The sequence below is a fragment of the Hylaeus volcanicus genome, chromosome 1, assembly GCF_026283585.1.
Source record: "Hylaeus volcanicus isolate JK05 chromosome 1, UHH_iyHylVolc1.0_haploid, whole genome shotgun sequence".
NCBI classification, from domain to species: domain Eukaryota; kingdom Metazoa; phylum Arthropoda; class Insecta; order Hymenoptera; family Colletidae; genus Hylaeus; species Hylaeus volcanicus.
In genome coordinates this window covers 6720936-6736658 of record NC_071976.1, presented here as the reverse complement: position 1 = coordinate 6736658, position 15723 = coordinate 6720936, and the positions used below count along the sequence as shown (strand labels likewise).

Below are 15723 nucleotides of genomic sequence, written 5' to 3'. Positions count from 1 at the left end.
GAAGTGTATCTTTTTTCTGAGGGGTGGACAAACGAAAATACTTGTTGTACAAACGAAAAACATTAGTGGACAAAATGTGGATAGACACATTTGCTGAGAAAACCCTTAAAAAAGGTCCATATAGGTGTGCTGACTTCAAATGGCTTATTTGTGGTGTTACTTTTTTCTGAAGGGTGGACGAATGAAAATTGTGGTTGGACAAACGTGGACAAATCGTGGACAAACGAATGCAATTTGTTTTTGATCCAAATTTGCATTTGGGGGTGTCAACTTCACGAGGCTACATAATTTAGGAAACAGAAAATCACGATGACGATGTATATGCAATGAGATTGGTAAAGTAACGTCGCCAGTCGGTGTCGATCATCGCGAATTTGATCGAACTCGGTGCGTACTCTTTCTCAAGATGAAAGTCTTCGTTCCTATGAAAAAACGTATGCTCGTAATTATAGACTAATTGTAAGAAAAAACAGGTACGGAGAAAGACAGCGTTGCCGATGATCGGAACGCCATGGGAATCACCCTCGACGTTAACATAGTGTTCTTTCACTCGCTACCACATAATCGCCAATGGAGAATTGTGCTCTAAGTACGTTTACGACTTTCTTTCGCTTACGTGTGCTCGATTCTTGCTGCCTATCGCAGCGTGGTAACTTTAGGCTACGTTTACCTTGGGAGACGTGCTACTTCTACGTTTTCATAGTAATTAATTCACGCGTAATCGGTTGCACGACCAGGGAAATATCAACTGGGAAATGAACGCCTTGAGATTCTCCTCCGAGCCGACCTCGATTCTCTATTGTGAACACAGAGGTGTGTGTTTACATTCTTGGTGAATTAATTTATCGTTTTTTCGTTTCTGCCTTTGCAGTTTACCATAATTTTTGATAAATCAAAGCGATATAGAGACGAGCTCAATTATTTTGTGGCCCTCGAAGAGTACGCAGCTTTTATCGAACGTAAAGTAGCGCGTGGCCTTGTAATCAGTCTGCGACCAACACGACGAATGCGTATTTAAAAAGATTCACAAAATATCGTGGTATCATTTTTTCGCTATATCGGAATTTATGCACGTGTAATTTCCGCGTTAGTCCACGACTTAACTCGGACTTCACGGTCGAGGCGTTCATTTCGCAGCTTGTTATAAATTAACGCAATATATCTTCGAGAACGTAGAATAAGAAAATCATGTAAAGCTTGTATGTACAATTCGCAAATACGACCGCGGAGACTGGATTGGAACAAGTCTGTGGTAATTGTTCAGAAATGGGCAAAGTTTGAGTCTACACGAAAATTTCGAATGACGAATGGAAGATAGAGATTCATCGTTTCGGTGGTTATTAAAATCTCAACTATAAAATAAAGTTTCACATGAAACGAGTGGAAGGCCATCTGAGTAATTGTTTGGTCGAGTAAAAAACAAATACCATCAATAATACCATTGTCTATACTTTCTCTTTACTCTAGAATATGTATATTCTCTTCAGAAATTGCTCTAGTGTCGAGCTAGCCACTCTGTTACATTCCAGAAGGTAAATAAATAGCTCCACGTTGTTTCCATTCGCCACTCGCGTTATTCGATTAAAATTTTGCCCGCCTCTGCGCGACCACCATTCTCGATATTCAGACACCCGTCGAAATGCTAGATCAATGGAACGTCGGACGATGGAACAGATAGCCGTGGTAAACAAACGATACAAATAAGTCGGTGGAGGTGGTCTTAACGTTAAGCCTGACCTTTGACTTTCGCTCGGGGCGACGAGAGGAATCGCTGTAGTCGCGACGCGTTTACCCGTATCACTGCGACCACTTCTAAAACGTTCATGAGCCTCCTCGTAGCCTAAAATTACATATTCTCTTGAGAAACAAGACGGCTCGTCGGATCTTTCATTCCTCGGGCGCAGCTTGTTGCACTGTGTCGCCGTCCTCGCGGCTGTCGCTCGCCTTCTGCTCTTGCTCCTTTTGTGCCCTCGCCTCAGCATCTGTTTTCGAACAAATAAAACGATGCTTTCATATGTACTCCGTGAGCGATGCGAGGAGCGGAAGCTAACGCCACGCAGGAAAAAGGAAGGTGACAGTTTCATTATTTTTTTTTTTCTTGAAAGAAAGGGGAATTGAAGACTGGGAAGGACTGAGAACGGCGAAGCTATGCAGAGAGAGGGTGAGGTACCATTTTTCATTTGTGAGGGAGGAAGTGAAGTACCATTTTTAACATTTTGTTTTGTGGGAGACAGAAGGAATGCAGATTAGAGGAGACTGATAAGAGTGAGGCTAACGCTACGCAGGAAAAAGGAAGGTGACATTTTCACCATTTCCACCATTTTTTTTTGGTGAAAGAAAGCGGAATTGGAGACTGGGAGGGACTGAGAACGGCGAAGCTATGCAGAGAGAGGGTGAGGTACCATTTTTCATTTGTGAGGGAGAAAGTGAAGTACCATTTTTCATTTGTGAGGGAGAAAGTGAAGTACCATTTTTAACATTTTGTTTTGTGGGAGACAGAAGGAATGCAGATTAGAGGAGACTGATAAGAGTGAGGCTAACGCTACGCAGGAAAAAGGAAGGTGACATTTTCACCATTCCCACCATTTTTTTTTTAGTGAAAGAAAGCGGAATTGGAGACTTGGAGGGACTGAGAACGGTGAAGCTATGCAGAGAGAGGGTGAAGTACCATTTTTCATTTGTGAGGGATAAAGTGAAGTACCATTTTTCATTTGTGAGGGAGAAAGTGAAGTACCATTTTTCATTTGTGAGGGAGAAAGTGAAGTACCATTTTTAACATTTTGTTTTGTGGGAGACAGAAGGAATGCAGATTAGAGGAGACTGATAAGAGTGAGGCTAACGCTACGCAGGAAAAAGGAAGGTGACATTTTCACCATTTCCACCATTTTTTTTTTGGTGAAAGAAAGCGGAATTGGAGACTGGGAGGGACTGAGAACGGCGAAGCTATGCAGAGAGAGGGTGAGGTACCATTTTTCATTTGTGAGGGAGAAAGTGAAGTACCATTTTTAACATTTTGTTTTGTGGGAGACAGAAGGAATGCAGATTAGAAGAGACTGATAAGAGTGAGACTAACACCACGCAAAGGAAATTATGAATTGATACCTCGAACAGCCTGCTCCTTCCAAATGCTCTTGTTCTCCGCGAGGCAAGGAATCCATGGCTTTCCAATCTTAAACCTCCTAGCCTCCGGGTTCGAACCTGCGGATTAATCATCTCTCGAGTACCATTCGCAGTTGAGACGCATCTAAGCGTGACCATAGATAGGCTCACCGTTGTTGGACTCGTCCACGCTCTCCTTGGTGTTCAACGGGGTGAGGACCGTCTCCAACATGTCGCTGCACACCTGCATGCTGGGCTCGACGATAAACTCTATGAACCCTATTTGGGATTCAGCCACCAGGGTATTGTTACGATCGCACAGGGGGGAAAATGGCAATCCCATGGCCCTTTCTTTGTCTCCCTGCCGGAAGAACTCTTCCAGAAGCTGCATCGTCCATCTGCGTGTCAGACGAGGTAGTTGGAAGACTATACTTTTCAGTACAATGCAAATGCGGTACTTAAATATTCTTGAATGGAAAAGGTGTGATATTCGTTATATTAGGTTGTCCCGGAAGTTTCTTTCGCGAGTTGCACTCAATTATTTCATGTGATCGTGTTTATATAAATAGACAATCGAATTTCATATATATTCATGATGTAACAGTAATGGAGGAAAATAGATCGTACACAATTCAGTAATGTAACATAAAACATAAAGTATTGTGCACGTGTTAAGGATCGCACAGATTACTCTGACGTGACGTGATCCCGCGTCATGAGACGCGTGATATGAAAATCTAACATAGGGTTTTGCATGGCGACGTTCACATTGATCTGACGTGACGTGGGCTGACGCTATCTGACGCCGTCTGACGCCATCTGACGCCATCTGACGCTATCTGACGCGACACGCGTGTTCCCACGTGGGCCCACGGCATAAGACGCGTGGTTAAAATCTAACATAGGGTTTTGCATGGCGACGTTCACATTAATCTGACGTGACGTGGGCTGACGCCATCTGACGCCGCCTGACGCCATCTGACGCCATCTGACGCCATCTGACGCGACATGCGTGTTCCCACGTGGGCCCACGGCATAAGACGCGTGGTTAAAATCTAACATAGGGTTTTGCATGGCGACGTTCACATTACTCTGACGTGACGTGGGCTGATGCTATCTGACGAAATGTGCGTTCTGACGCGTTAGGAGCACATCAAAACTACTACATTTTTCGTGAGCGTTGGAAGGCGTTAGAAGACTCAGGTGTTTTCTAGGAACCTGTTTTCCATTTTTAAGAGATAAACTAATTTAAAAAAAAACAAAAACTACACTAAAAAGTATAAAATAATTTTTAGTTAATTTATATAAATTTATACGACCAGTAATTTATATGAGCAGCTCTAGATATAATTGGTTATAAAAGTATGAGAAAATGCAGTGAAAAGTATGAAATAATTTCTATTTAAACTGCATTCTTGTCAGCTTTTCATGCATTTGATTAGATATAAAATGCAGCATATTAAATACAAAAACATAATTTTTCTTGTACTTGAAATGATTAAACATATTGAAATAATAAATAAAATTATTAAATCTGATCTTAAGGAATTTTAATAAGAAAAATTATTAGCATTATTATTGTTATGCTCGATCTTTATTTGTACTGTAAAAAAATGTTTAATATCGTTATTACACGTTAAACGTTATTAAATCTCGCACGGCTAGGTTGGTTGTTGACAAACCGGACAACTACACGTCTGAAGTAGTTAACATCGCCTACCGCGATACCTCTTCGACATTCCAAAAAAAAAAGAGTGTTCCGTCGCAAGGAACATAACATTGAAATTGTGTTGGTACGTTTGGCCTGCGGACGAGAAAAGGTTATTTTTGAGATTTAAGGTATTTCGAGTCTTTAGCGTTGAATGGTTTTTAGAATCAATACCCGTTTCGACCTCAATAACCGAAGTGCCATAAACTCAGAATTATCGAAGGATTCATTATTTCTGACAATTTCTCATGTCTGACGTGGGCCCACGGTGCCTGACGTGACGTAGGAACACGTTAGAATAATCCGTGCGACCCTTTACTTATTAATAAAGCGAAAGAAACTTTCGGGGCAACCTAATATTTATAGCAAGTAGACTGCGGATGTTTGCGCAATTTCATATCTTTACATACACAATCGAAGAAAATAATGTAAACCAACGTTATATTATACATTTGTAAATTATATTTTATAGATTTATGCATTTGTACATATTCTCGCATATTTACATTTGTCATAAATGCACAAATATTCGCAGGCTAATAATAAATCTATAGCTAGTAACGAAATCACCCAGAAAACATAAATTTCAAAGAATCGAATCCAGTATCGAGGCAGCCATTGAAATCAAATTCTATACACCTTATGGAATCTTTTCTTGGCAGCGACACGAATAGAATGCCAATTTCAAAGACGAGTACGAATATCGGATGTCAAGAAAATCTTTCGATCGTTGCGACAGTGAAAAGCAAAATGGCCCTGGAAGGACTTAAAGTAGCCTTCGATTGAAAGGAGTAACTTGATCACGAATCTTTTATTCCAGATAATAAGCTTCTTTTACGGCGTTTAAGTTTGCCCAGTGCCAGACATTTAATTATATTTAAAAGGGTTTATATCCTCCTGTGGCCATTGTGCAGTCGATGAGTAATTTCAAGTAGAGCCTATTTAAATTTTAACGAAGAACGCTCCCAATGGCATTTTAATTAACACTTTTATCGAGATCTCATTTGCACCTATTTGTACCGCGATCGAACAAATGATTAGTCTTAAAGACATTAGTTTGAAGTTAGCTTACCTGTGATGAAGGTCCCATCTTTTGGCTGGGTGCGAGATGTCGCAGCAATGGAGGACGAGACTGACAGCCTTGCTTTTGTCGACGCTAGGCTCCGCCAGGCTCAGGATGTTCTTCATGTTCTTCAATTGTTGGAAATGAAAGCTCATATCGGTCGCGAGGACCATATCGATGACCAGGGAACGGAATTCTCGGAACTCCTCCCTCGAAAGGTTTTGCAGTATGTTGCACTCGTCCTCTCTCAATATTCTAAAAATATACAATTAGTTTAGAATCGTGTTTAAATTAACGCTAGGTTTACAGAGATGTCTCATCAGATTTCTGTTATGCAGATAATGCTTCATTAAGTGAAGTAAATTTACTAAATTTAATTAGGAGGTTTAGGCAAATATGAATTTGGACAAATTGGATATTGGATATTGGATTTGGATATTGTTGACAAATTGAAAAAGTAAGAACGAGTTAAAATGACTATTCTCTATAAAGCTAGTGCTAAAAAATGGAGTTGGACGAAAAGTGGAAAAGTTACCTTCGTTTAAATTACATTCAACCAATTCGACCCTTTTCTATTTAACCAACGCTACCGATTATTTTTTCATCAAACGTGTCATGGAATTAAATACCATTTTCGTTCAGCTCTCAGCTGTTCTTTGTTTCAACCAGAGCATACTTTGTTCGAATGGAATGAAACGTCCGATTGTTGTTCCAGGCTCCCACGTAATACAAAAGCAACTTTTTCTCGACAATTTATTCTGTTCGATAACTTCTCCACAATGCACTTCCGGTTTATTCAACAGGAAAAACGGAAAGTTTTTTTATTCTGGAAACTGGGACGGAGTTTATTCTCGAAACGAAGGCGGAGAATTAATTGAATTGTCTTAACGGGGACAATGATTCCGCGATAAAACATTTTTCAAACGAGTTAGTATTATGGTAGGTTTGGTATAATAAATATGCAATGTTATATTTGATATAAAGAGTTTCAGAGTGTAATATAAAACAAGTGGTTCGTTTATAGGAAGAGCAAGGTGAACGGTGGCTGAATGGGTTAAGTAGAATAAGACAGGATAAGTCGTACATGGTCGGACACGTTTAGTTGGATACGAGAGCAGGAACTGTAACTTGATCAGGTATTTCAAGTGCGATAGAATAAGAGAACGGACGTTGTACTTTATCATACATTTCATACACAATGCGATACTAAAAGTCCTCCAAAAGGGAAAAGGACTCAGATACGACTTGTCCCTCTCTCCAAAAATGAACAGATTCACGCGTTTCGGACACCGAGGGAAAGCAATTCTCGTTTCGCACCGATTGAAATTGGAATGAAAATTGCGAGTAATCGACAACTCGTTAGAACGTGAGTTAGATACACGTGACCTTTCGATCGCGTCCCCTATATACCTACCGGAAGCTCGCGGAGATGTGGTGATTTTCCAGAACTGCCCGGTCGTTGTAGAGAAGCGCCGTATCGCTACCGGACATTACGTGGAAATTGTTTGTGGTCCCAGTGTGCTCGTAATCATGAATAATCGCCGCCACGAGGGTGGCGAAAATCTCCAGATCGGTCAGCCAATTCTGCGCAACAAGCAAACACGTTACGCTCGCGGCGTAATCCACCGTCGAACGTGCAATGTCTCCGTGTAAACGTGGTCGTGAAAACGTCCAAGTTCGAAATTTCACCTTTCGCTTTTCCTAGGAATTTCCTTCGTTTGCGCGAGCCGCTTTAACAGCTCGCGCCCAAGAGTGCTTTAATTGCGAGCGAAGTTTAAACGAGAAATTAACGAATCGAGGTGGTCGTTTTTAACTTCGTTTTTTTTTTTTTTTTTTAAGCTGCACCGTTGATAGAATATACGATGAAACGTTGTTAAAGAGGAGATTGCAGGAGTTTAGACGGAGATCTGGTTTATTCGTTCTTTTTGAAGAGTTTGCGAAGATGGGATGCGATTTATTTTCATTAAGAATTTAGTGAACTTATTGAGGTGTCGAAGAAAACGAATCTGGATAAGATTCGTGAATTCTGAAGAGGCGTCAAGAACAAATACTGCGACGAATCTTGGATTATGTAGTTTTCAAGTATTTAAAAAAAAGAAATTTTAGTAAAATGTTGACGACATAAGGGAATTCAGATGTCTTGGTCTACTTTTGCTTTTGAGTTTCTATGACTGCCCTCCAGCACGACCTCTTCCCCTTTCACGTGTCGTTGTCGAGAGGGGAATACGCCAGTGCAGAGCAGAGCAGTTCAGGGCATTTGCACTGTCCTAGAATGTGCATTCTAATGGGATCAGAGTGAGGGGAGGCTCGTGTGTATACGTTCCAGTTCAATGACAGTGATACGATAGCGTACGCAGTGATACAGTTTCTTAGATTAGATAAATGGTACAGATGTGTTTTGATTGTGGAAATCTCTCGATAAATTGACAACAAATCTTCATTTTGCTATACACACATTCCACAGAACTGAAGGTAGATTCACTTGTCCACGCTCTGCACGAACCTTGTTTACTTATTTTCAATTCATATTTCAACGTTTAGCCAATAACGTGATCGATTCTGTTAGTAACAGTAGCTTTATTTATCCGCACTCTGCAAGAACCATGACGGCCATTCTCTTGTTTTCAATAGATTTCGAAATCTGTTAGGTGAACGATTTTCTAAGATCCATGACAATAGAAGGTACCTTCACTTTTCCATACACAGTTGGAACTTGTCCAACGACAAGTTCCATACGAGTATCTTTCGTCGTACAGACTATTCATTTGTTATTATCAAATTTCTCCAGAATTAAAGTTAAGCTCATTATCTATAGATTCTTTTAGATAAAAGGATTTATAACATAAACATTGTTCTTTTCTCAACTAATACCAGATAAAGCTGATTATTTATCGGTACTTGTCTTTCCCTTTCGATAAGAATTCGATAAGAACCAGTTAATCCTTCTTGATTAATGAACGAACTCACCATGAGTCCCGTTTGACAGAGAATGTAGTGCATGGTCTGCGCGACGTCAGCCGCATGCAAATTGTTGTGGTACGGGTTACGATGCCTGCAGTAACCCTCCTCGACCCTCCCCAAAAAGCACTCCAACACTGCGGGGGGCACCTTGAATTTGTGGATCATCCCGTATCGGTTGAGCAGATCGTAGCCCAGGTACTTGACGGGGGTTCCCATCGCGGCCTCGCTTAACGAGAACACGTCGAAGGACCAGTCGTCCAGTGTCTTGAATAAATATGCAAATTTCAACTCTGTGAGGAGTTTGTCAATTATTTCCAACGGAATTTTAGCCTCATAAAAATGTTCGGAAAAGTTAGCGTAGTTGAGGAGGAAACCAGGGATTCGAACCCTAACCCGTACCGGGTTCCGGTACTTCGTATTATACAGGGTGTCCCAAAAGTCGGGGAGGAGCCGGAAATGGGGGGTAGCTGAGACGATTCTGAACAACAATTTCCTTTGCAAAAATGTCGGATAGGGCTTCGTTAGGAAGATATTAAGAGAAAACCCCGACCAATCAGAGCGCGCGTAGACCGTTGGAGCGGCCGCGGTAGCGAAGGCTACGCGCTAGGCGGCAGCGTCAATGTCCTTCGATGCACGTCGAGTCACTTGTTCGCGTACAAGCGCGGCCGCCAGCGCGTAGCCTTCGCTACCGCGGCCGCTCCAACGGTCTACGCGCACTCTGATTGGTCGGGGTTTTCTCTTAATATCTTCCTAACGAAGCCCCATCCGACATTTTTGCAAAGGAAATTGTTGTTCAGAATCGTCTCAGCTACCCCCCATTTCCGGCTCCTCCCCGACTTTTAGGACACCCTGTAGAATAACCCATTTAACCAGGTAACACAAGACATCTGTAACCCGAGTAACCCGGTTAACCCGGTTGTATGGGCGTTATAATAATACAGTAAAAACCATAGTTATTACCGTGTTTCTAAACGGTAATCAATTTTATTTCAATATTGTCTGTTTTCTACTCTACTGTCCATCCGCGAGAAGAAGGTCATGCAAGTGCTTACATTTACTCGTATGTGTGTGTGTTCATATTTTGTATATATTTATTCCATTTTTAACTTATGTCTGTTCATTGTACATTTATTATGCCAAATAATTGTTGAAGTTTAAAAAGAAAGTACAAATACCGTTTCTAACAACACTCGAAAATTAATCAATCCTACATTCATTATATACTCGTACATTTTAAACAATCTAGTTTCATTTGATTTGAATATTGCCTGTAAGTTCACATATCTTTAACTTGTCTGGATGTCTTCTTCTACTAGTAACCCACTCCGAGCAGGTTAACCCGCTCTTCCTACAATTCAAGAACCGTTCGTTCGTGGTTAGTATGGGTTACAGTAACCTTCCGTTCATTAACCGGGTTTGGGTTTGGGTTCAGCAGCGGTTCGAATCTCTGGAGGAAACCTGTTTCAGAACGCTGAAAATCAGGCACGTCTTTACGAATCGTTTGAAAATAATAAGTGGATCTTCGTGAAACTTACACGGGCCTTTTATTGGATATTTGGTGAAAACAAATTACTTTTGTCAATACGAAATTGTACGTGAAAATTGTACGTCTCGAGACAAAATTTTAACGCTATACACGGTCTGTCTAAAAAGAAACCGAACTTTTGCTATAAAAAGATAAAAGTACAAGTAAAGTTTCTACACGCACGTTTATTTACTCAAAATAATCTCCGTCTGCGTCAATACACCGCGTAGACGCGTAATTAACATTTCGAAGGACCTTTGCAGCTCCTGTTTTGGTAGCCCGTTTAGTACGGCGATTACAGCGGCCTGAATCTCCGAAATGTTGCTACAATGTGGAATTTTCAATTTTGGGAAAAGAAAATAATCGCAGGGAGACAGATCAGGCGAGTAGGGTGAATTATCCAAGGTAACAATTCTAATTCCAATGAAAGGGACACGTTATAGCAATATTTCGGTTTAGTATATTCTACACGTTGTATTGACGCAGAGTGAGATTATTTTGAGTAAATAAACGTGTGTGTAACAACTTTACTTGTACTTTTTTCTTTTTATAGTAAAAGTTCGGTTTCTTTTTAGACAGACCGTGTAGAAATCCTCACGTGTTTTAGCCTGGCCGTGAAGGTGTTAAAACCAGGGGTGTGCGGGATCCCGGTCGGGACGGGCATTCTTCCCGGGATCGGGATGCAATCCCGAGAATTTCAAAATCCCGAATACATCCGGGATCCCCGTGAATTTCCGGGATCCCGAAACCATTCGGGATTCCGAAACCATTCGGGATTACCGTGAATTTGCGGGATCCCGAAACCATTCGGGATTCCCGAGAATTTCGAAATCCCGTACATTCGGATTGCTGAAATTTTTAAGAATAACAACACTTTCGGAAGTCCCAGATATTATTCTACAGGGTGGTCCACCTAAGCAAGCTCGCCTAAATATCTCCTCTAATTGTGGGGGTACAACAAATATTTTGTATGCTATTTGAATGGTTTGAAAAAACCAATCTATTGCAAAAGATTTCTTTTTTCTAGGGTAATTTTTTTTGGAGTTTACAAGGTTATCGATGTTTTTTTTTTGCGTATAAATGTATAATTTTTTTATCGCATCGTGTAGCTCATGTGAAAATACGTTCAGGGATGTACATTACATGACCTTGAAATGACCTTTGAGTTCAAGAATTAAATGGAAACGAAAAATTGTTGTCGACAACATTCTCTCAAAAAACGATTCATCGTTTTCATATTGCCGTAAACCCCACTAACAAAAATTCAGGCGATTTTCAAAATCATGTCCATGTAGATCCTGATGGAGAGACATATGATACGGATGAAATTTTTGTTCACGAAGTATTCGTATTATGCTTGTTTTGGAAATATTAGTTACTCGTTCCAATTGTCGGATATTCGGCAACTTTTTCTATAATAAATCTCGTATTTAATTGGCTTGTAACATTATGGGTTCTTCGTATTGACGCTACCACTTTCAAAAAAATGCTTGACCACCTTTCCATATGTACTACGCGATGGACAGTTGCGTTCAGGATATTTCGCTCGTTACAATCGAACAGCTTGCCTTAAACACTGATCACTTTTACCATAAATCAGAATCATATCAATTTTCTCTTGCTTTGAATAACTCATCGCGAAGGATAATATCCATAAACTGACGAACTGTTTAAAAATGATCAGATTTCTGCGGCGTCAGAAGTCATTCGTAGTGTAAACGTGTTTATTTACTCTTACAGATTCCCGAACGACGTCTTTGTCTGTAAAGTCTCGACAGACAACAATTTTTCGTTTCCATTTAATTTTCGAACTCAAAGGTCATTTCAAGGTCATGTAATGTACATCCCTGAACGTATTTTTACATCAGCTACACAATGCGATAAAAAAAATTATACATTTATACGCAAAAAAAATCGATAACCTTGTAAACTCCAAAAAAATTTACCCTAGAAAAAAGAAATCGTTTGCAATAGAATGGTTTTTTCAAACCATTCAAATAGCATACAGAATACTTGTTGTACCCCCACAATTAGAGGGGATATTTAGGTGGCCTTACTTAGGTGGACCACCCTGTATATCCCGTACACTGTCGGGAATCCCGAACATTATCGAGATCCCGTACATTCTCGGGAATCCCGGATATTTTTGGGAATCCCGGAACATTTTACGGGAATCCCGCACACCCCTAGTTAAAACATCATTGGGTTCACAATCCCGAAAATCCCAAAAATCGAACGTTAATCGGCCCGTGGATAGCTACCTTGAGTACTTTGACCACTTCCTGGGGGAACTGCATGAGCGCGGTGTTGGTGACCCGCCTGTAGATCCGATCGACGAAAATCCCCGCCCTGATCGCGTGGGCGACCGATCGGAATTTGGGTTTCTCGTCCGCCTTCCGCCTGGTGGTGGCTAGCTGTCTGGTGAAGGTCGAGGCGAGCCATTCGCGTACTTCCGGTGGCACGGCGTCTGGCTGAACCTCCGACAGTTCGTCGTCCTCGTCTGCCAGCCGTCTAAGAATAAATTTCGTTGTTACTCATTAGCGGATCGTACCGTGAACGTTTCGCGGCGATACGTCCGATCATAAATGGAAATCCCTAGCCTCGCTTTTAACGAGAACAGAGCGGGGTTCCCTCGATTAATCGACTCTCACCCTCTCTATTTTCATTCTTTCGATGAACAGAACGCGCACGCACTCACGCATACATGGTGGATCGCTGGTGGTCACGCACTCTTTCGTTTTTGATTGAAATAAAGAACGTGAATCGTGAGTGAAGAAGCTAATGGCGCTATGGACTTGGTTTGCTCGACGCTAATCGATCTTGTGGTCCTGGACTACCACGCTTCGGGAAGGGTGTTTCGATTTTGTGAGGGAAGCTTGTTTTTTTTTTTTTTGCAGTGCGCGTAGGGTTTTCGATGGGGAATACTCGTCTTTTTTGAACGAGGGTGGTAGAGGGTGCGTGTGGTTGGGCTTCGAACGAGATTTTTGTTTGGAATGTTTCTCCGTTATCTCAATGTAGCTTTTACAATCTATTTTTGAAACTGCGATACTCGTGTTTCGACGTTTCTATGTTTTATTTTTTATTTTTTTTTTTTGTCGGGGATGTCGGAGGTTTTGTGCAATTTTCGGGGATATTTTATGCAAGTAAACGTAATCTCTTTCCGAGCGAATATTTATCGAACGATTTGGGAGAGTCCTCGATGATATGCACCGACACTTTTGTGTTTGGTCATCCTTGACTTGTAATGCAAGTTTTTATTCAATGAACGTCTCGATAGATTTCCATTTCAAATTTGTATTATTTTATTTTTTATCATGTATTCACGCGTTCATTGCAACAGGAATCTAACCTTGACGTTATTATTTATTTCATTAACGAATCACAAGGTTTTCTTCAGTGTCAAACGTAATTGGGAAAATTAGAATCATATTAAAGGAACTGGGATATTATAAACGCTATACACACAAATATTTTTATGACTTCAAGTGCAGGTTCTGTGAATTTGATAAGAATGGTGGTGAATTTTTTTTATAAAAATGAGGAACGCTGAATTCAGAGAGAAACAATGCAATTTTCCTTTATTATTTTCTTTATTGAAAATATCAAGCAATAAATCTTCAACTCAAAACAAAATCATTTTCCTCGAGAGTTACGATTAGATTAAAACCTACTAAAAGTAATTAACGCCAAGCGTGTAATTAACCAGTTTCTACTTAATAATGGTCTTGAGGTAATTCGATAGTACGCGTGATGTAATTAGCACTTAAAAGAAATTAGGATGGAGAAAGCACATCCCACCGACATCTTCAATCCTACAGATCCAAGCAATCGATTATCGTGCAAAAATCGACTCGGAGCGTTTGGGGTAACTCTCGAGTTCTTTTTAGGTGTCGGCAAAAGGATAGAAATCTTTGATGGCATGACAGCCGCGCAGATAAAAAAAACGCGATTGCAATGAATGGCGGTTAATACGCGACTGACCTGACGAGGTAGTAATCTCTTCGAAGCCAGCGTTTCATTTTTTAGAGTGCCGAGTTCAATTACTTTTGCATCCAATCGATAAAAAAAAGTTTATGCACTGCATAAATACAGGCGCACTTGTCGGTGAATGGAGACAATGAAACGGCGATAATACCCTTGTCGTGGCCATTATGAAAATTGGACAAACACCACTACAAACCTGCACACTCGAGAATTGTAAATTTCACAGTCCATAATCGTAATTGAATAATAACACTGGTTATGAACATTAGGGGTATCGCACTAAAGGTGGCGAACGTTTCGGCAAATATAAGCTATTATTATCGAATCGCAGATGGAATCGACTGGGAACACACATGCACGCACGCTTTGGTACCAACAAACAGTTGGAAATTGGAATTGTAATGGTATACAGGGTGAGTGTATTTACAAGCGTATTTACAGATTTGACTGTGTAGGGTTTCTGTTATAGGGTGAACCATGTTTCGTGCAGACTATGAAACTTACGCCTAAGTTGAGTTTCGAGAGGGAAACGCGAGACTGTATATTAATTTCTAGGTTGTATTATTATTTGAAATACATGTATTTGTACTAGGAATTCATTTCTGGATTGGATTATTGTTTATACTATGTTTCTAGTAGTATAGCATTAATTCCTTGGTTGGATTGTTATTTGTTCTATATTTGTACTAAGAATTAATGAGTAGCATTAGTTAATTAACAGTAGCTAAAATAGTTATTGATTCCTAGATAATTAGTGTTTATTGTTTAAACAATGATGGTGAATATTATTTTGGTGAAACATTAATGGTTCACGTATTCCTTCTCTCAGTAGATCGAATGGCCATTCGAATTAACCCGCCGGATTATTATTGTTAACCCCACTCCTTTATCTTGGCCTGTGTACGGGTTCGTCCGCCATCGAGGACCTTTGGGCACTCACATTCAGTCTTCGTAGATCCTTCGGTCGATATGGGTCGCACGATCGCGCACGCGGTTCAACTCGAGTGTGGACCACTGGTGGGGGAAGGCGACCACCAGGGACCACAGCCGCCCACTACTGACCACTACTGACCATTGCTGACCACTACTGACCATTGCTGACCACTACTGACCATTGCTGACCACTATTGACCAGCACTCGTAAGTGTTAAAAAAACAGCTTACTCATTTACTTTATTCAATTGTTCGGATCCAATTTAACAATTAACCGAACACGATTACAATGAGATAATACAATATTTCATTTCATCCTTTACAATTTTGCAATTAAAATTATTCCTGAATTTTATATTACATTTGCCCATTTCAAATCGTTAAAAGACTATACTCAATAGACTCCTATTTTCATTTTCTGAATTTTATATTACATTTGCCCATTTCAAA

General features: G+C 40.5%; 2 protein-coding genes across 2 annotated transcripts in view; one reads left to right on the top strand and one right to left on the bottom strand.

The window, feature by feature from the left end:
* Nucleotides 1-177: 177 nt before the first annotated feature.
* LOC128884602 (dual specificity calcium/calmodulin-dependent 3',5'-cyclic nucleotide phosphodiesterase 1-like) overlaps nt 178-15723 on the bottom strand; it is a 29088-nt gene continuing 13542 nt past the window's right edge. Inside the window, exons 5-11 of the mRNA XM_054138088.1 lie at nt 12618-12867; nt 8838-9095; nt 7285-7454; nt 5880-6125; nt 3271-3497; nt 3103-3198; nt 178-1982 (exon numbers count right to left, since the gene is read on the bottom strand). Of these exons, the coding sequence (XP_053994063.1) occupies nt 1888-1982; nt 3103-3198; nt 3271-3497; nt 5880-6125; nt 7285-7454; nt 8838-9095; nt 12618-12867 (1342 nt within the window). The 3' untranslated portion in view covers nt 178-1887. The remainder of the gene's footprint in view (nt 1983-3102; nt 3199-3270; nt 3498-5879; nt 6126-7284; nt 7455-8837; nt 9096-12617; nt 12868-15723) is intronic.
* Nucleotides 12861-15723, top strand: part of LOC128879750 (alpha-glucosidase-like) — a 34280-nt gene continuing 31417 nt past the window's right edge. Inside the window, exon 1 of the mRNA XM_054129193.1 lies at nt 12861-15480. The gene's annotated coding sequence lies outside the window, so the exon portion shown is untranslated. The remainder of the gene's footprint in view (nt 15481-15723) is intronic.